This window comes from Rattus norvegicus, chromosome 9 (assembly GCF_036323735.1).
Source record: "Rattus norvegicus strain BN/NHsdMcwi chromosome 9, GRCr8, whole genome shotgun sequence".
NCBI lineage: Eukaryota > Metazoa > Chordata > Mammalia > Rodentia > Muridae > Rattus > Rattus norvegicus.
Genome location: NC_086027.1, coordinates 18985054 through 19006948, shown reverse-complemented (window position 1 = coordinate 19006948; position 21895 = coordinate 18985054). Strand labels below are relative to the sequence as shown.

The window sequence follows — 21895 nt, the reverse complement described above, 5'->3', positions numbered from 1 at the left end:
TTGGGGGCTCTCTAAGGTTTAGGAGATGAGGGCTAGCTGGAAGAAGCATGTTGCTGGGGCTGTGCCTCAGAAGGTTATGTAATGTTCCTGCTTCCATACACTTTCTCCCTGTCCACTGAGAGCAGAACAGCCTCGCCACACACTCCCACCACCATGGAGTTTTCCTCACCAAAGGCCAGAACCAAAGCCCAGTAACCATAGCCTTGAACCCTCTGAAAGTCCTTTCTCCCTTCAGTTGTTTGTCCCAGGTACTTGGGCTCAGTGACATAAAGACCATTTACATACTAAATTTACATACCACTGATTGCCATTTGCATAGCTAAGATGGGGGATGGGAGAAAAACGACTTTATAATCAGTAGGTCAGCCTGAAGACTCATCTCTAATCAGACCGGGTGTGAGAGAATTATTGACAGGAGGCAAGGAAACAGTTCAGCATGGAAGAAAGAACCATTAAAACTCAAGGGACCAAGGCTCGAAAGCTCCCTTTCAGGAGACCCCATGGAAAACAGCAGTTATCTTGATACTTAGCATTACAACCATTTAGCCCAGTTACCCTTATTCTGGAGTCTATGTCCCCATAAAGAGCCTCTGGGAAGCACTCAGAGTCCAAAGACATCTACAGGAAAAAAGGAATTACGCTTTCATCTTGGATAACCTCTAGCTGAAAATTAGCATTCCGTCAATGACGAATGTGGGCGACCAACCACAGAACCGTTAGCGGAATCAGAGAATTTGCCACCCAAATAAATCACCGCTATTTTCCTATCAAATTATAGCTGTTGTAGATATCTCAAAATATCACTTTCACACATCGGTACTTCAAGATTATAGTGCTTATCACACCCGCTGCCGGCTCTCGCTGCTCGAGTATTAAAAGGCTCACTTATTGCTAGATGCTGCATTTTTAATATTTGTGAGCCTATTTTAATTGCATTGGCTCATTCTTCGACTCTGTTTGTTTGTCTCTTTTATGTTGTTATTTAAAAGCATTACTTCCAGGAAGCAAGATTTCAGCTTTTATCTGGGTGTCTGTGGGAGCGACATCTAGAGCAATACATTTTAAAAAGAAGCCATACAGACTTTAATTTAGTAGCATAATTAATGGGCATGAATTGAGTTGAGAACCAGCATTTATAATTAATATGTAAATGTATCTCTCTGAATTTTGTGCTGTGTAAATATCAACAGAATATGCTTTCAATTTAAGTTAACAATATGACTGTTTATTTCCCTCTATTTTATGCTTTTCTGTACTCCACGAAATTTCTACATTGATGTCATGTGATTCCTGAAACCAGAATTCTGCTGAGGGGAATTAAAATAAGCTTTTGCTATATACTATTATATGTTATCTTTACCATGCATCACAGGCATAAACTCAAGCACATACTTAATAGAAAGAGCATATGTATGAGCGAAATGTGGAAAATAATTGGGTAATTAGTGGTGTATACCAAATATTGACTTGAATATCGTTTATTTAATCACAAGTCTATATAGTTTAAGATGCAACCAAAGATAGGTCTAATAACTCATTTACAAGACTGCTGAGGATTTGACAGTCGGCTTATCTGATCTTAGAAGCCACTTCAAGCACGCCACTGGAAGAGTCAAAATCAAGGAACTCTTGCAGCTCGCGGCAGCCTTTGCACTCTCCACTGTGGTCTAGGAAGGAGGAGAAGTATTCCTGTGGCCTTTGCAACACCCACTCATTCCCTTTCCTTCCTGCTTGGCTTCTACTCTAGACAGCTAGAGCACACCGTAGACTCCACATCGCCCCCTAGTGCATGGAGGACTTCTCAACCCATGCCCTCCTCCTTCCTCGCTGAGCTGTCCCTCTGCCCCCCTTTTCACAGAAAGTCCTTTAATATACACACCACCTGCCCCTAACTCCTCTTTCTAGAGTGCCTCGGGACCCAATGCTTGTCCATCTCGCCTCCCGTCCACAGCCTTCCAGCAAACAACAAGAGAAATGGGAACTGGGAAGCAAAGAGAAATGTTTGGAACTCTTAAGGAATTCTGCAAGATTGGCCAATAGGACCAGCATGGATCAGAGCACGGTGCAATGCCTCAGGACGACAGAAGCCCTGAGCAGGGGCAGGGAAGGAAGGGAGTGAAGGAGAGGGAGCAATCCAAGTCACCTCATGGGCTGTGTCCGGAGGGCTGTCTTCAGGTCTTCTACGACTTGGCTCCTCTTGTCTGTCTCCTCGTCTTCAGTGTCATACAGGTTCTGCATCTGAGGCCCACAGGTAAAGGGGATAGAAGTCACATTGATCTGCTTGCTTTCCAGACCCCTGGAAGCTTCGGGGTCACTGTGACTGGAGAAGGCACGTTTACCTTGGGAAGAACGGGGACTCAGAGAATGTTCTACTGTGATGGTCAGACTCTGGGACAACCCAGGTTCTGGTCTGTGACAACTTTCTGTATCTAGGAATTAGAGGAGTCCCTGTCTCAGCCTATTTCCCAAGATCTGTGATGTTCAATTGGGTTAATACGTGTTTATCTAGTTAAGGGGACTCCAATGTCCAAGGAGGTGGATTGTGTAAGATCTCAAAATTACTAGAAAGTTGCTGGGCCTCGGTGGTCATAGCACTAAAGGGCAGGAGCAGTGGTTGGGTGTTGGGGGATCCACAGGCTTCCAAGACCTGTCTATGGAGGCAAGGCAGGAAGAGTGGGCACTTACCGTGGCCATGGCATTGATACGGTCAATGTAAAACTCAGGCCAGCTGGTTGCCAGCTTGTTCGGGTCCTCCTGCTCCTGAAACAAGAATGATGGTCTTAGGTGTGTCCAACCTGTGGCTCATGGGACGCATGTGTCTCAGGATAGCTGATACTGTGGCCCAACACCATCGGTAGATGACAGCGTTGTACCGCAATGTCGAAGGGTTGGACCCCTCCTGGTGGACAGACCCACAGGGTAAGATGGAAACATCGCTTGAAGACTGTAGAACAATCAGCTTCCAGCCCTGCCCACAAGGGCAATCTGCAGAAACTGCAAATCCTCCCCATGTTTCTGTCTCTTCCTCAGTGAAATATTGACAATGGATATGGATTTGTATGACCACCAAGAGAGGACAGAAACTGTGCAGGGGTCATTTTCAACAAACCACATGCACAAATTCTAAAGTATTGTCATCCCTATTCTGCTTATACCTAAATAAAATATAATTTTATGATTGTTGAGCATCACACAAATTTATATTTTTATAGTTTCCATTTGTGTGTGTGTATGTATGTATGTATGTATATGTTTGTGCAAGTACAGGTGCACAAGTGTGTATGTCTGTACACATGTAGGTAAAGGTCTAAGCACAACTCTGGGTATCGTTCCTCAGGCACTGTCCACAAAGTCTCTTACTGGCCCAAGTTTTGTCAGCTGGTTTAGGATAGTTACCCAACAAACCCAGGGGATCCCATATGTCTCTGCCAACCCTGGGGTTGTGAAGGTTCTGGCCAATACTCATGGCTTTTTTTTTAACCCACATTCTGTGTATCAAACTTAGCTCCCCATACTTGCTTGATTTACTAGTGGGCTATCTCCCCATTCCATTTTCTTTAAAATTAGAAAAAATCATCTGGTACAGTTGTTTCAATAAAAGATGCCCCCATAGATTTGGGCATTTGAACACTTAGTTCCCAGTCAGGGAGGGTACAGACCTTTGAAGTCATGGAGACTTGGCAGTGTTCCGGAAAGCATAAGAAGGTTAGTGATAAGTCCTCATCTGACCCAGCCTGAGAATCTGGCAAGTGCCTGCTCATGGGTTTCTGGAGTAGGGAGTCCTAATTCTCAGAGGGGAGGCTTTTCTTGCCTTTGTGGTTTTAAATTGAGTTTTACTCTGTGTGTGTGTGTGTGTGTGTGTGTGTGTGTGTGTGTGTGTGTATGCAGACATATATGTATGAAGTGCTAATATGTAAATGTATGTACGTACGCATGCACATAAGGAAGCCAGGGGACAAACTCACATACCATTCCTTAGAAGCCATTCGCCTTACTTTTTTTTTTTTTTTTTTTTTTTTTTTGAGCTGGGGACCGAACCCAGGGCCTTGCGCTTCCTAGGCAAGCGCTCTACCACTGAGCTAAATCCCCAACCCCCGCCTTACTTTTGAGATAAGGTCTCTCATTGGGATCTGGAGCTCACCAAATCAGCTAAGCTCATTATCTCAAGAAGCCCTAAGGATTCTCCCATCACCACATCCCCAAGACTAGGATTACAAGAATGCATCAACGATCATTTTCTTAATGTGGTTGCTTGAATTTGAACTCGGGTCTTTGAGCTTGCATCTCAACCACTTCACTGACTGAGCCCTCTTCCCAGCCCACTTGTCTTTCTTGACTTCAGAGTCTTAGTGTGATACTGGTACCCAAGACTCCCTCTTATATCACACACACACACGCACAACCCTGCTAGGGACTGGAGCTAAGAGTGAGGACCACCTTCTTCTTGCTGCAGTAGATCTGCCATTTCTTCTCTGGTGGCAGTGCAAACACAGCCTCCCGGTTTTTATCTGTGAGGTCCAATTCATCCTACAAAGATAAGAAGAATAATGCCTGAACACAAAGCTCTACAGGAGATTAGAACTCCCCCAAACTATCCCTTAGCCTATGCTCTCCCTCCCAGAGAGTCTCTCTCTCTCTCTCTCTCTCTCTCTCTCTCTCTCTCTCTCTCACACACACACACACACACACACACACACACACACACACACACACACAAGGCATTGCTTGTTCTACTAGAAGCAGAGCTCCAAGCCCTTGCCTCATCCAAGTCCAGCTTCTTCCTTTGTTTCCAGCACACACACACTGTCTTTGCAAAGCCCCTTCCTGCTCCAGGCCGCCCTGTTCCTGCCCCTCTGCTTTGCTGTTCCCTCACCCAGTATGTGCTTGCTTGTCTGCTAACACCTCAGGTTGAGTCCTGACTATGAAAGCCCCAGCCAGGCCTTTAGATCTGCCTTGCTTCTCTCTCGGATCTCCCTATCCTTCTGCCTGCCTAGTGGTCTCTCCTCCAAACTTTCCTAGATCCTTCAAGCTGGGTTGGGGAAGGTGGTGAGGCCAGAGGCCGAGCAGTAGAAAGGGTACACCATCCTAACACAGCCATTGGCATTGACCTGAAACTGTTCCACCATCAGGACACTGGGTGAGGCTGTGCAAGGCTCAGGGATCCATCAGAGGAGCGAGACTCAGAGATCACATTTTGGGGTCATTCTTTTAGTAACTTCGATGACTTTATAGACTTGGCCATCCTGGGTGGCTTCTAAAGAGGTGTGTGTGTGTGTGTGTGTGTGTGTGTGTGTGTGTGTGTGTGTGTGTGTACATAGTTGTGCTCATACATGTGTATACCAGAGCACAACTTTGGGTGTTGTTCTTCAGGGGCTGTCTTCTTGGTTTGTCCCTAAGATAAAGTTTTGTCTGGAGCTCACTGAATTCATTATATTAGAAACCTGTCTGCCTCTGCCTCCCTAGCTTGGCAGCCCTTGTTAATTTTGTTTTGAGACAGGCTAACTCTGCAGGCCAAGGTGGCCTGAGACTTACTATGTAGCCGAGATTGTCGGGAGCTCTAACCCTGTCCCATACCCCAAAGCTCTCCTTTGGAAGTTTCTTTACCATGAAGCTTGTGAGCGATTTAAACGATCATGAAAGAAATGGTTAAAAAGCCATGTGGGAAACATAATGTGCTTTTCAACTCAGTTGTGAGCTAATCTGGTTTGTAGATGTGGTCCCAGGGATTGAGCGTGCTAGGTAAGTGCTCTAACGCTGAGCTATAGCCCCAGCGCCCACTGTGAGATTTTAAGAAGCAAAAGCAAAACACTTATTAAGGTGACAAAGTGGGATATTAATCTTCATATTTTCATGTAAGATATATATATACACATATATATATGGTATAAAACTAATATCAGTAATATTTCACCATATTTTTAATCAAGTGAGAACTTTAAAAATATTTAGTGTGTGTGTGTGTGTGTGCATGTGTGTGTGTGCATGGCAACGTGAGTACAGGTACCCATGGGGGCTCAGAAGAGGGGATCAGGTGCCCTGGAGCTGAAATAGCAGGTAGTTGTAAACCACCCGGCATGGTGCTGGAAACCAAGCTTTGGTCCTCAGTGAAAGCAGCAAACACTCAACCACACAGGCTTCTCTCCAGCCCTATGGCTTCAGAGATAATATGGCAGACTTCTCCTTCCCTAGGTCAGAACTGGTAAGTAGAAATATAGTGGGAATGGTATAGTTTAAAATGTTCTAGTCACACCTAAAAATATTAAGTAAGTAAAAAGTAGGCAAAGTTAATTTTAACGTTACGTTTTATTTCAGCCAATATGACTAAAAATACGACCATTTCTACATATAATAAATGTGAAACAGATCAGTAATACATTTTACATTTCCTTCCTTTTCTTTATCTATTCTTTTATTTTATTTTTTATTTTTTATTTTTTTGAGATAGGCTCTCTTGTAGCCCAGACTGGTCTGGAATCCACTACATAACTGAGGGTGACCTTGCACTCCACATCCTCCTGCCTCCACCTCCCAGACGCTCCACCACTTCTGCTCATTGTTTCTTTGGAAGACCGAGTCTTCAGAGCCCCCGATGGATGACCCCCCCACTCTCTGTCCTGATGGGGCGGCCAGCAGCTGCCATTGGCTCATACACACCAGAGTGCTTTAAGAGAATGCTCATTAGCTCGCCTGCGAGGATGCTGTCAACAGTTCTCAACATCTCACTTCATAACCCTTTCTAATGGCAGCCAGGCTGGTCCAGAACCAAAGGGAATTGGGGACAGACCCTTGGTTCTGGGGTTCGTTTCACAATGTCTGCCTCAATGAGGGTCGGTTTTCTCTACAAGGAAGGTGCTTTGGGAAGGCTGCCTCACCCCTACAGAGAGCTTTGTGGAGTGGAGAACAGGCTCCTGTCTCTGCTTGTCCGTCCACTCGTTTTCCCACCATCAACACCCTCTCAACCCTTCACCCACTGACCACCAGCTCTGCGAAGCAGACGTTGAGCTCCTCTGGGTTCGGGATGGGACTGGAGAACTCCAGATACTGCAATGGATGGCTGTCCCGGAGGTCAATCTCAGGAAGGTCACTGCTTCCGAAGCAGCAAAGGAAGCCCAGGCCATGGGGACTCCTCTTACGGAGGGCCATGGTCACTGCAGGCTGGGGCGGTCAGCAGGAAGGCACCTTAGGTCCTCATTGGCACAATCTAGGTAAACGGACAAAGATAATGGGTAGTCATGAGGAAGAGACAGACAGGAACAGAGGTTACTCTGGCTTCAGAACTCTTATCACAGAGGCTATTGAGGGCCATTGACTCAACATCACAGGCCTGACTAGTGTCTCACACACTCTCTGCTTCTTCAGACCTGAAGTTATCCAACTGTCTTCAGCAGACTTGGGATGCTTCCTGACGGGGACATTTCCCCACCCCCCTTTCTTTATCCCTGGAGACGTGAAGAGCATAGTAGTCACAACATGGGACCTTCAGGTGGCCAACGCTGAAGGCCCCTATCTCATGGTTTCTATTCCTGTGGTAAGAATATCTCAGGAGTTCTCTGACCCTTGAGAATCAACATCCACCAAAGTTCATTGATCTGGATGACTTCAGGGTCTGGGTGTGATGCTTTTAAAGGCAATGGGTGTGTATGCGTGTGTAGCGGGGAGAAGTCAGGAGGTGTGAAGAGAAACTCTGAGTTGATTGTAGGGCATAGCTCCTGGTACATTGGCCTTCAGAGAAGCGGAAGAATGAAAAGGCCTTCCCAGGTCTTTCCTACTATCTTGTGCTCAGACGGGTTGCAAGTATCACACAATATCCACAAGACAGTGGCTCACCCATTCGGCTTGAAAAGGCCAGGACCCTCACCCTCGGCAAGAGGATTGCTGGGAGATTAAACCTCAGGTCAGATGAAGCTACCCTTTGGGATGGTATTGAACATATTTGGGGAAATCTGGTCAGATGTGTTTTTCATACCCACCAAGAAGACAGGTCGGTGCTCTCTGGCCAGGAACTAGAACTGATGTGTTGGAACAGAAAGGGTTAACTCATTGGCTTGCCACTGGGGAAGCCTCACCCAGGAATGCCAGCTGGAGGAGGAGCCACGGTTGCCATGGCTACCCCTGGACTGCTTAAACCATCAGCACACAGAACTCTTTAGGGCAGATCCATTCTCCACCTCTGGTTTCTAACACAATTCAGGTATCCTGAGTGGGCTTAACAAAGAGACTAACAAGATTTACATACTCAGTCTTGCCCAGTTCATCCTGCCACTCCTTGTACATTGAACTTCAGTTTCTAAATAGATATATAGGATTTGTTTGTTCGTGGTGTGTGTGTGTGTGTGTGTGTGTGTGTGTGTGTGTGTGTGTGTGTGTGTATGTGTGTGTGTGTATGCACACGTACATACATGTACATACCATGATGCACATGTAGAAGTCAGAGGAATATGTCAGTTCTTTCCTTCTGAGGCTAGAAGTCACATTGTCAGGCTTGGTGGCAAACCCCTTCACCTGCTGAGCCAGCTGTCCAATCTTGCTATTTAACTTGGTGGGGGTTGTTAAGATACTTTTTGGGTCTAGATATTTAGCTGTTTCCCCTGGATTATTAACATATGAAGACATACCCATGGCTGTCACAATATCACTGTTGAAAATGCTGACAGAGACATCCTTGGGGTCATGGCATTCAGCTAGCTCTTCATCACCATCCCCCTCTCCTACACAGCAATGGGAGAGATTTTCACTCAGGCCCCATGGAACTTAAGATACGCTAGCTCTGAAGCATTCCCTTGAGTCAAACGTTAGAATGCTACAGAGATAAACAAGATACACACGGCACATGTGAACCCGAGAATCTTCTAGAGATTAGCACTTTGCTCCCAGACTCCTAACAATTTAACTTTGTCAACTCTCATTTAAGTCACAACCCCTTTAACTACCATTCTAGAACCTTTTTTTCTTTACTGATCCCCTCTTTATCTTTCTCTATAAATCTTTTGATATGCTTTTTAATAGATTCAGACAAGCCTTAAATAAAATAGTCTACAAGAGCCAGGCAACACACTGGTTCTCTTCTTGTTTAAACACTGGCTCTCACACATACTTGAGGCTCCTTGAAGACAGAGCCTGCCTCCTGCCTCTCCGGTAACCTTCATTTCTATATGTAATAAAATACTTGTACTTAGTGGATGCTCAATCCATAGGTATAAGTCAACTTAGAAATGACCTATGCTTGCAAAAAAATGAAGGAAGAGAGCACTCTATTAAGCAGTCAGGAAATGCCCATTGAAACAGCTTAGTACTAGCAGTAGACAAGCAATCGAGAACTTTTACGATGAGTGAGAGGAGAGTTCTAGGGGCTGGAATAGGGGAAAGGCTATCCAGGGCCATGGTGGGAAAGACTTCAGTTGAGGGAAGAGGGATGTATGGGGATTTTCCATGGGATCTGGCAGCAGATGATCAGGAAAGATGATGTTTGTTAGGCTCTCATTGCCAAGACAAAAATCTGTGACAAAGGCAGCTTAAGGGAGTTTTCAGGTACGTTCTCTTATGGTAGAAATGCACAAAGGCAGGAGTGGGAACAGTTGGTCACATCGCATTTGTAGTCATAATGGAGGAGGGAGTGATGAATGCTACACATAACTGTTTCCTTCTTTTTTAATGCAGCCCGGGACTACAGCCTGTGGAACAGAGATGGCTCTTCTGCCTCAGTTAGCCCAATGTAGATAATCCCTCACAGACAAGCCCAGAGATTTGCCTCTTTGCTAATTCTAGACAACGCCAAGTTGACAGTGAATATTAACCATCAGAGTGGGTGAGGGGCCTAGCGTCCCGTGTCAGCCTTTGTCAGGCTCCAAATCTGAAGGCAGATGGGGTTGAGGGTAACCATGGAAACTATGAAGCTGGCCTCCTATTTGGAACATCAGCCTTGTGAATGCAAGGGGAGCTGGTAAGCAAGATATCTCTGGTGAGCATATAAAGAAACTTCCAGAAGCTGAAGAAATGAGGCTAAGCTAGTAGCGGGATGAAACTCTAGGAGGGTCAGACTGATGTCTAGGAGGGCTTGTGGTCTCTTATTCTTGCCTTCCACTCTTTACCTTCCTGCACCCTGAGTCCTCAGCCTTCTCTCCTCTTCCGCTCCTACTAGACTGTGACAAATTAGGGATATGAGCCAGGTGGCCCATACTGGTACAGGTTTACAACAGCGGTTCACAGCCACTACTGCTGTGATTGGCCAATATCCTTATCATATGTGACATTTCCTCCCAGTGTGGGGAGCTAGGCCCAGGGACATTCATCTGGTTTCTTAGCTCCAGTCACTTGCTGGCAGAGCCAGGAGCAGAGGCCTGGAAGCCAGACAGCCTGGACTTTAACTCCTGGATGATGGTGACCTTAAAGATGGCTCCTAGCTCAGAGCCAGGTGCCTCATCTAAGATGCTAAGATAATAGTGTCTTCTCCCGGGCATTCTTTGAGGAGTAAACAAGGCTATAGGTGTAAAAAAAATGTCAGGAGTAACTGGGTACTCAGTAGGTGAGGCCAACATGGCCACTGGGTTTTGGTCTCTGGGTCACTAAGATGAGACTGGCCTGTCCCAGATGCACACTTCTTCCATGAGTCTCTGGGCAGGCTCAGGCCCAGGCTTAGAACAATTGCTTGCCAGAATTCAGGAGTCACTCAGTTTTATCTTCAGAAAGCAAAAATGGAGACTGAGGAACTGGCCTTTTCCTGCACCCTGAACTCACTAGTAAGAGAAGGAGATGAAGAGATGGTGGGGAGTTGGGGTGACAGATAGGCTAATTACCTTGATTTGATCATTACATAAAGTGGACATGTATTGACACATTGCCTTGTGCTCCACATTGATTACACATTGACTAAATCCAGGGTTGGAGGCTGGGGAGAGAGTTTAGATAGTGAAGTTCTTGCCTTGCAAGCATTAGGACTTAAGCTCAGTCCCTAGAATCCATGTGAAAAATTGCCAGACAAAATTGTGTGTGTGATCCCAGAGCTGGGACCTTGGAGGTAGGAGGATCTGTGGGATCTGCTGGTTTGTTATTTAGTAAATTTCAGGTCAGTGAGAGAATATGTGTCCAAAAAGTTAGGAAGGTGGGTGAGCAATCCCTGAGGTTGTCCTTTGTCTTCTACATACGTTTATGTACACACACACACACACACACACACACACACACACATGCATACACATGTGAGCACACACACATATACACACATACACACACATCCATACACACACACATCCGTACACACACACATACATACACACACATACACACCCATGTGAGCACACACATATACACACATACACACACATGTGAGCACATACACATACATACACGCATCCATACATACACACACATACACACACATACACACACACATACACACACATACACACATCCATATACACACACATACACACACATGTGAGCACACACACATACACACATCCATACACACACATACACACACATCCATACACACACACATACACACACACACACACACATCCATATATCCACACATGCTATACATAAATAACACAATAGCACTGAGAATACAGCCCAGTGGTAGAATGCTTACCTAGCATGCAAGAGACTTTAGGTTCAATTCCCAACATGGCAGCCCAACTAATCAACTAATCATCAATCAATCAAAATTTAAAAAGAAAAAGAAAGCAAAGCAGAGCCCAGTGGCCGGCTATTGGCAGGAGAGAGAAGTGGCCAGAGCAGCATGTCACTGTAAAGCTTCTTTAAGAAGAGAAGCAGGATTAAGAGCCACAGGGGATAACAGGAAGTAAGAACAGAGGGAAACCCAGAAGACTTGGGCTCAGGCCAGAGGAACTCAGCTGTGACCCACTTTTCTCTCTACAGAGGACTCCCCAGTGCTGCAGCCCCTTCCTGTGGAGACACAGAGGGGCAGGATCAACACCTTTTCTAAGCTGCAAGCACTCTGACAGAGACTCACGCTCACACACTCCGAGCCTGGGGTTGGCCCCAGCTCTGTCTCTATACTCTGTCTCAATGCAGTCATGGTGTTACACTGTTCCTTTCGGAGACTTAGTGCCCTCTGATGTAACAGCTGCCTCTGACTGGAGATCTCCAAGACTCCACCCCTCCAACCTTTCCCACTATCTGGCTCAGTCCCTTCTCAAAGGTTTCCCAAGGGACTCCCCTCAGCCCATTCTGAGTATCCCAGCTCCCCACTTCCACCCCAAGCCAGGCAGGAAGGACTTCCTATCTTTTGATTCCCATTTGGTCTCCTCTAACCCCAAGTCATGACCCTTCCCCCATGCCACCCACACAGCTTGCATCCTAGGACTGCAAAGCCTCCGTCAGCAGTATATATTTCTTGATCTTAATTAAAGACAGAATAATGCTAATATTCTGATTTGACAGAATGAAAGACACTGGGATAGATTTTCATTTTATACCTATGAAGATCTTTAGATTGATGGTGTCATTTTAAAGAAATAATTAAGAGGCTAGGAAGATGAGTAAGTTGAAAAAAAATGCTTGCTGTGCGTGCAGAAGGACTTGAGTTCAGCTTCCCAGAACCCACATGAGAAGCCATTCAATGGCTGCCTGTACTTATAATCTCAACACTGGGGAGAGGCAGACAGGTAGATCCCTGGTACTCACGGGGCAACAGCCCAGTCAAATTGGTAAAAACGTGCTGGGGAGCTCTTAAGGAACATCATTCCAGGTTGACCTCCAGCTTCTACGAGCAGATACATACGTGTTCACAGACACATACCTGTGTGCTCCCCACACCCCGACACCCACACCCACAAGAGAAATGACTAAGGAACAACCAACCACAAAACTGTGGCTCCACGAGAGTCAGGCCATCACATAATCACACAACCAGTCGGCAGCACAGGGATATGATCTGTTATAAACCCCCAAGCCTCAGCATTCCTGTCCAATGTCCTAAATCAGGATCAATTCAGGATTTGCTCAAGCATTCTACAGATTCGGAATCTCTAACCAAACTTCTGTGCTTCCTGTAAGTTGTTCTGGTGATGCCGAGATCTTGGGCACAGTGATCTTGGAATAAGTCAGATGGGTGGGGCATGGGTGGGTGGGGCATGGGTGGGTGGGGCATGGGTGGGTGGGGCATGGGTGGGTGGGGCAATGGTAGGTAGGGTAGAGAAGGAAACATGGGAAGGATGATTAACACTAAGGACCCCTTGGAAAAGTGGTATGGAAACTGGCTATCATAGAAGCTATATGTGTATATACATACATAAGTACATACAAATAGACAGACAGACAGAGATATTTAATGGGGTTATCCTATTAAAGATTCGTAAGTCCACTAGACCCCGCAGGCTAACAAGTAAAAAATCCCAGCACCTGAAGAAGCCATCTCTTCTGAAGTTGTTAGCTGGTGAGGCCCCATAGACCCCACCCACCCACCCAAAGTTTACAGGATGCTGCCGATGCTCTTGGTTACCATCTAGAACTTGACAGTAAGACCTTATTGTTGAGGGCACTGTCTGCCTGAGCCATGGAACATGGAGAAATCCATCTGGTACTGACCTGAAGATTCACCCCACAGGCTAGCTGTCCTAGTGCTGGAAGATGCTATCCAGGCTACTAGAGGGGAAGAGTCTGCGAGGCATGAGGACAGGCCCAGGAAGCTGTCCACACTGGTGCAATCGTGACACGAATATCATAGAAGTACTATAAATTATGCTATCAACAGTAAAGCTTCAAGAGCTGTTAAGTTGCTTGGTGAACAGTGCTTAGCTGCCCAGAGACCCAGCTAGGACTCACACGTTTGTGTTCTGAACTCGGTTCACATCCAGTGGTCTTGTCATGAAGCAGAAACTGAGCCACGAGCCCCCTTTAGTTAGTGAGGCCAGTGCTTCAGCTTAACCCCCACATCCCTGCACAGCACAATGGTAGGAACACGTGCTACATGCTCACTCTCCTCAGCTTCATGTGTTCTGTTCTCAAGCTATACCGGGCCACACGGTATAGGGAACCCAGGCTTGGGCTCAGAGGCCTCGGGCCAGTTCTAAGCCCTTTGACTGGCAGGGTGAGCCAGGGCAGGGCTAGGGAGGGAACACTTTGGGAACTAATCAAGCTCCTTTTCAGAGTAAGCCTGGACTAGAACCCGGCTGAGTGTGTGCACATGGTCCCTCCCTAGGTCTTTCATGGTTCTTCCCTATCACCCAATGCTCTCCTATAAGCCAGCCCATCAGTCTCAGCATCTTGGCATCTAGAGAAGGCCTGACTGGACACAAATCCCACATCTCAAGTAGGGCCTACCTTGTTGGAGGCAAAGTAGGGTAGAGAGGGCAGGGACCGAAAGACAGGGAGAGCAGGTCATCTATCTACTAGACAATAAATGATACATACAAAGTGATCCTTCACTCCCTTCTCAGTCCGTGTACACAACTTCATCTGTCAACCAACTCATTCATTCTTTCTAACAAAGAATGTGCATGTAGAGTGTATGTAGATGCTTTATATGGGTGTGGTATTGTGGGTGGTAAATGTTCATTTAAGGTGTAGATGAATGGTGTATGTGCATGTGTAAAGTGCATGTAGATAATGTATGTAGATAGTGCATGTGGGTGATAACTTAGATCTGTATGTGTATATGTCCTATGGGTAAATGGTACATGTATATATGTGTGGTTTGTATAGGTACATAATATATCTACATGTATGGTGTAGATAGTACGTGAAGATGTGAGACGTGCATATATGTAGATGAGATAAATGTGTATGATATATTCTTGAAGATTATGCATGTGTATGATTGTATATGTTTAGATGGCTCATGTATATGTATGTGTGGTGTGTGGAGGGTGTATGTGCATACATGGAGTAGGTCTGTAGATATATGTGCATGTGTGTTTAGTTGAATACATGTGCAGATGATATATGTGTATATGTGGTATATGTTAAAGATAATTTACATAGATTATGGTATACATGGCTACATGTAGATGTGAAAAAAGTATGCATGTAGGTGGAATATGGACACGTGTGGTATATATGGTGGCATGTGGGACCATAATTGCCCAGGGTTATGGAAGAAGGGTCAAGGGAGCTTCAACCCCACATAACTCATACATGAGGACGGCAGGAATTGGCTACCTCCCACTTCCCAACTTGGCACCATAAAGCCGGATCCCTAAACATCAACCCTAGTAAGAATTTATTATCCTGACAGTTATCAGGGTTCACTCCTTGTTTGATCTTATAAGGTTCTCCTACTGCCACCCTACAGAGTGTGTAGATGAAACATCTTAATAACACTCCTGTCCTGGCTAACAGTACATGGCCACACATCCCTTGGCCCAGAGACCCTGGCACCTCGCCAGGGCATAAATACCCCTTCCCCTGCCCCAGTAAATGGACCAGTTCTCTGAAACTGTTCCCAGGTGTGTTCATTGCCCAAGCACTCATCGAAGACCAAGACCCTGCACTGCACTCACCCGTGCCTGGCTAAGCTTCCCTCCCTCCTATCCAGCTAGGTGCCCAACTGGCCTGGATGCTCCAAGGGGGAAGTGAACATGGGTGGCAGTGTGTGTGTATGTGTTTGGTGTGTGAATTGTATGCATGTATAGTTGTATACGTAAAGATGGCATGTGTGTGTTTGTAGAATGTAGATATTATATGTTCATAGGTGGTGTACATGTTTAGGTGATACATGTATGTGGTATGTGCATGCAGATGGTATATGTGCATGTGAGGTGTGTGGTGTAGACCTCATCTGTGCAAGTAGGATTTGTATGTTTGTGTAAGGAGTATGTATGTGTGATTTGTGTCTGTATATAAGCTGTATTATATACTGAGCTTTGTATGTGTGCTTGTGCGTTTAGCAGTATGTGTGATTTGTACATATGGTGTGTTAGTGTAAGCAATACATGTCAATGCATCCCGTGCCATATCTGACCTATGGTATATACACATGGGTACTGTTTGTGTGGTGTATTTGGGGCAGGTTGTATGTGTGCATTGCTAAATGTGTTACTTGTCAAGAGGCACACCATGAGTTTCAAGCCTAAGCAGGAAAAGACTAGCCAGCTCCCAGCAACATGAGCAGAGGAGCCTTTCACGTCCCTGAAAAGCAGCACCACACCACCTTCACCAGCTCACTGTCAGCTGGAAAGAGACGCCTAGGCATCGTTTTTAGGAACTGTGATTGTGGGGAACAAGGAATGCAACTTCCCAGGAGCCACACGATGTCCTGGAAACAGAGACGACTGAGGTGGTAGGACAGTGGGCCAGAGCCTGAGTTCAGTCACCTGGTGCATCTCCTAGCAACTGAGGGACAGCAGGATGTGGGACTGAAACCAGCAGAAATGCCCAGAGGAGGACTCATTCCTATCACATGATATCTGATCCTACACAGCTTCATTTTGGTTGTGGAGTGTGTGTGAGTGGTGTGTGTGTGTGTGTGTGTGTGTGTGTGTGTGTGTGTGTATGTGATGTGAGTGAGTGGTGTGTGTGTGTGAGTGGTGTGTGTGTGGTGTGTGTGTGGTGTGTGTGTGAGTGGTGTGTGTATGTGGTGTGTGTGTGTCTGTGTGAGTTGTGTGTGTGTGAGTGGTATATGTGTGTGTGAGTGGTATGTGTGTGTGTGTGAGTGGTGTGTGTGTGTGTGAGTGGTGTGTGTGTGTGAGTGGTGTGTGTGTGTGTGTGTGTGAGTTGTGTGTGTGTGAGTGGTATATGTGTGTGTGAGTGGTATGTGTGTGTGTGTGAGTGGTGTGTGTGTGTGTGAGTGGTGTGTGTGTGTGAGTGGTGTGTGTGTGTGTGTGAGTGGTGTGTGTGTGTGTGAGTGGTGTGTGTGTGTGTGTGTGAGTGGTGTGTGTTTGTGGTGTGTGTGTGTATGTGTGAGTGGTATGTTTGTGTGTGTAAGCATGTGCATGCCGATGTGTCTAGCAGATGTAACCGGACTCTTCTGCATGTGTACTATTAATCAGCTGGTGAGTTCTAGCTGCTCTGGAGGAGAATCTGATATGGAAGAAGTAAATCAATGTCAATCAAACATCCCAAACAATTCCAGTGCTCTACACCTCAAACGAAACAAAACCACCCCAAACGCAACACAGCACTAGGAAGACACTATGCTAAGGCGCTGGACTCATGCTCTTGTCTTTTTCTCCCTCTCCCTCTCCCTCCCCTCCCCTTCCTCCCTTTTTGGGGACGTTGAGGTCTGAGCATTGAGCCCAGAGCCTTGACCACACTAAGCACCCACCCACGCACCTGGTCAACCGACTCCATTTGTCCTATTTCACCTTTTATTTTGAGACAGGTCTCCATTGCTCAGGCTGGCCTTGCGCTTACTCTGTATGGAGCTCAGGCAAGCCTTGAACTTGGTGTTCTCCTGCCTCAGCCTCCCAAGTGGCTGGCATCAGAGGCCAAGCCTAGAAATTCACTTTCTACTTACAGTCTCGTTTACTTATCCCAACATCCTGCCATCAGGGTTTTCTGATTTGATGTCCGCTTTTATTTTTAGATATTGTGGACTAACCCCAGGGTTTTGCAAAGGCTGAGCATGTTTCTATCCCTGAGCTACCTCTTCAGGACTTTAAAACTTTAAAGTTTTAAAACAAGCCTCAGTAAGTTGCTCAGATTACCCTTGAACTGACTGTGCAGCTCAGATGTAACTCAAATGTGTGATCCTTCACCCTCAGCCTCTGCAGTAGCCGGGATTATAGGCCTGTGCCACTGGGCCCAGCCACGCTTCCTTTTCTGTACAAGGAAATGAAAGTTCAAAGAAGCCCAGTAGCTTGGCCAAGTAGAGTGCATAAAGCATGCGGACCTCCATTTCACCAATTCCAAAACTCAGAAACAACTTTTCCACCTCTCAGAGATCAGAGGGTATGGACAACAGCAATAGTGTAAACAGACGGCGTCCACACAGCCGTGGCGATACCTAAGGTATGCCAGAATCTTCACCCGTCTCCCCATCGCAGCTCTCAGAATAGAACCTGGCATTTCCAGAGAGCAGCCTGGCTCAGAGCCCCAGCTGTAGGCAGCCATCCGGCCGCATCGTCTCACCACATGCCGCCCCAGAGAGGTCCTAGCGATCTGGTCCTTGAGGGATGCCCTCGGGATGCCAGCTGGGTACACTTTCGGTCTACATCCTCCTGCCACTGTCACAAAATTTTTAATATGTTTTAAATAAGAAACCCTACATTTTCTTCTTACCCTGAGTCCCGAAAACCATGAAGCTGGTCCTTCCCGTCTCTACAGTGGCCAGCTCGGACAGGATTTCCAAGGAAGTGCAACCCGGGCTAGCCACTCCCTGTATGTTTCCAAATCTGTTACCCACAGTCCCTGGATGGGCAGGACTGGAGACGGATACACTGCTTCAATCTGGGTGGCTTCCTGCCTTAACGGCCTTGATCCACACTGCTCAGGAACAGGCCCCCATACCCCTGATCTCTCCTCTCCCTCTCCGGCCTCCCCCCGCCACACCAAGCTACCATGCTTCCTATAATGGTGACCCACTTACTCCTCCAGGGACGAGAAGGCTCTGAAAGCTACAGTGAATCTCCCCTCTCCCCGGAGGCAGGAACTTGATAAGCGCTAATGAATTGCTGTATTCAATAGAGTCCTGACTCTGTCCATGATAAGATGTGGTGTTAAAGTAGCGATACGTTAAGCCTGCACAAAGACTCTATGTCCTTCATCATTCTAGAATTGGATAAGTAATAAAAGCATGAGATTAGCTGAGCTTTGAAATAAAGTCAAGAACTGCGCTGCTCCATCTCCTGCTGGTCTCTGTGTTAACCCATCTCTCATCTCCCGTATCCATCTCCACCTGCTCCTCTCCCCTTCTTACTCTTCTCCCTCGATCCCTACTCTCGCAAAACAGTGGTCTTTCTGGCCACTCCAATACAAGCTCGCTCTCCCCCAAACCTCATGAAATCCCAGTTCATAGAGAATCACAGTATTTGAGTTATTTTGTATGTGTTTATATGTTTTAAAACAGTGAGCTTTGCTCCATCTAGATTCTGGTCCCAAGAGAATGGCCTCCGGCACCCTGCCATGCCCTGGGAAAGCCCTCTCTACATGAATTACTTGAAATGGCCAGGTATAAAAGAAATGAGAGGAATTTACTCTTCGGAAATTAATCTTCGTGCATACCTAAGGAAGCCAGGTCTTTTCCTCTCCACCATCCACCAAAAGGTGTGAGACCTTGGCCAAATACTGTCAGGAGGGGTCACATGGCAGAAAGGAATATTCCTTTGTAGAATTGCACAGTTAAGTCAGACATGGAATCCCCAGGCAAACTCGGGGCATTTTGACTTCTGGATCTCTCATTTCTGGTTTCCCATTTTTATTTTATTTGTTTCAAAGCTTTATTTATTTTTATGCTATGTGGATGAATGTTTTGCCTGCATGAATGTAGGGCATATGCATGCAGTGCCCACAGAGGCCAGAGGAGGGCATCAGATCCCTTGCAACTAATGTTACAGAGGGGTTGCATCAGTGCTGAGAATTGAGACCCCAGGTTCCTCTGCATGAGCGGACAGTGCCCTTAACCACTGGACCATCTGTCTAACCCTTTTGCTTCTCCTTTTTGAGACAAAGTCTCACTAGCCCAGAGTGTTCTAGAGCACACTATGTATGTAGTTCCCCTAGAGTGGCTCTAAACTGGTGGTGATCCTCCTGCCTCAGCCTCCCAAAAGGACATTTTACTGCTCTTCTTCACGTCCCTCCCAAATACCACACGTTGCGTACAAATGCTGTATGAGATGGTTTTCTCCAAGTGTTCCAAGGAGCAGGCTACAGAGGCTGAGGTTTCTTCTGGAACCCAGCCCCCACCCAAGGTCTCCATGCCCTGCCTGCACACCTCCCTTCTAGCCCGTTTTCTTTTCATGCCTGGCATTCCTGCAAGCTCTGCACCCATCCTCCTCACAGAAAGGCTCTCCCTTTCTCAGGGCTGGGTGAAACCTCTCAACGGTGTGTCGCCTCCTTGCATACTGTCACTCCGTCTGCTACCGCAACCCTTTTTCCTAATCTTTCCCCTCCTCAAGGCAACCCACCTGCCCGAAATTCTCCCTGTTCTTCTGTTCCCAAGACCCAGTGCCTCCCCTGTGGCCAACCCTGCCCAAAGACTGCCCACCCAGAGTCCATTTCCATGGTGGATGCCCCAGCTCCCAAGAAAGACTTCCCCCCACACAGAGGGTTCACCCCAAGCCAACCTTCCCCCAGAGTCCATCTCCACAGAGAGCATCTTCATTTCTTCCTGATGCCCTCCGACTCTGTTGGCCCTCACCCAGGATGCCTCCCTTCCTACTGGTACCTGCTGCCCTCCCCAAACCTGACAGACTGGCTGCAGTGGGCAGAGCTAGCGCTTCTTGAATTACAGCCACTCTCTCTGAGCCAGGACTTTCTTCATTTACAGCCATCATCTCCACAGTTCAGCAGGAACGATACAGTGCCCAGTGCCGGGCTTGGCACACATGCTGGGCCTCAGCCAAGGTTCAGAGATTGGATGTCTGCTTTTCTCCCCTTCTCTAAAAGACCCCTTCCAGCTTTTTATCACAGACGATCCCTGGAGAACCCTCCTTTCCCTGACACCCACCTCCATAGATTTCCACGCAGATACAGCCTGGGAACACACAGGGACCTCTTTCTAAGCTAACTCTGTCTCCCCGATTCTCTCCTAGAATGGCCTAGTGAGCCCGAGGTTCAAAACCACAGAAGTGCTTTAAGCTGCCAGTCACACCCAACCTATATGGTATTTCTTCCTCATAAGAAGAAACTGATTTTTCTCAGACAGGGATCTCCTAGCCCAAGCAGTCCTTAAAATCTCTGTGTAGTCAAGGATGACCCTGAACTTCTGATCCTCCTGCCTCCAGGTTCTGAGATTACTGGCATGATACTGAGTTTTGGAGTGTGCTGTGGATTGAACCCAGGGTCTCATGCAGACTGGACAATCACTCTAGCAACTGGCTTGTAGTCAGAGTCCTTTTCCACAGGGAGCTCAAGAAACTTAGGTCTTAGCATCCAAGGCTTAAGTCTGAGGGGAGTGCACAGAGAAATCAAACCACTGGGTCTAAGTTCACAGAACATAATCCCCTATGGGACTAAAAACAGAGTTTGATCAGCTGGCCAAAGCTCCTATACATCTCCCCAACACACACACACACACACACACACACACACACACACACACACACACACACCATCTTCTCTATTCATAACACCCAGTCAGTTCTCCGTCAGTTCTACAAGTGTTCTTCGTCAATTCTGCATTCACCTACGTGGGTCCTCCCATTCCATCCAGGCACTGTTGACATGACTGTTCTCACAGTATCTAGGGGACTGGGTGCAGAGCCTCACATGGCTCTGTTCACCTCAGCTTGCTTGAGCCCTAAGCAGGGAAGAGTTTCTGCAAGGCACTATCCTCACTGGTCTGGCTGACTGCCAGCCCAGGCTGAGCCAACCCCTTTCTTCCCTGCTTCGCTAGTCCCCTCTCACACCTCTTCTTGGCTTCAGGCCAAAACCACACTGGCAAACTACTGGCTTGGATGAGAGCCTAGGTTCCCAAGCTCTCGTCTCTCCTGCTACCTTTGTCTGCTGGATCACAAATGGCATTGCACCCCGAGTCACCTACTGGCCCAGTCACCTAGACGCCCTCAGAGTTCCAGGTGGATGGTGTCAGGGCTGCAGAACCCCTGCAGTGAGTGATCTGAACATGAGACTAATTTGGCTCACCTATGCCATTGTCTGTGGCAGGACCTATACCAACCTTTCCCACAATTCACCTCTTCTTCTTGTGGCTGACTGTGAGTGGAGCCCTCAGTGTAGTCAACAGCGACACCTGGATCCTACTCCAAACCAACCAGGCAAGAAGCTGTAGGTGGGCTTGGGGCCTGGATAGAGGCCAGACAGGCAAGTGGCTTAT

At 46.9% G+C, this 21895-nt stretch overlaps 1 protein-coding gene across 11 annotated transcripts in view; it reads right to left on the bottom strand.

The window, feature by feature from the left end:
• The window catches only part of Daam2 (dishevelled associated activator of morphogenesis 2), a 118053-nt gene that overhangs the window by 37724 nt on the left and 58434 nt on the right, over positions 1-21895 (bottom strand). For 9 of the 11 annotated variants that reach the window (XR_010054590.1, XM_039084447.2, XM_063267081.1 and 6 more), the window contains exons 2-5: positions 6976-7201; positions 4438-4527; positions 2686-2760; positions 2144-2238 (exon numbers count right to left, since the gene is read on the bottom strand). Coding sequence is in view for 10 of the 11 variants with exons in the window: in XM_039084447.2 (XP_038940375.1) it covers positions 2144-2238; positions 2686-2760; positions 4438-4527; positions 6976-7143 (428 nt within the window). In the remaining variant the exon portion in view is untranslated. Of the gene's footprint in view, positions 1-2143; positions 2239-2685; positions 2761-4437; positions 4528-6975; positions 7202-18183; positions 18369-21895 lie in introns of those variants that run through there. The other 2 variants (XM_039084448.2, XM_063267082.1) reach the window with 1 other exon arrangement.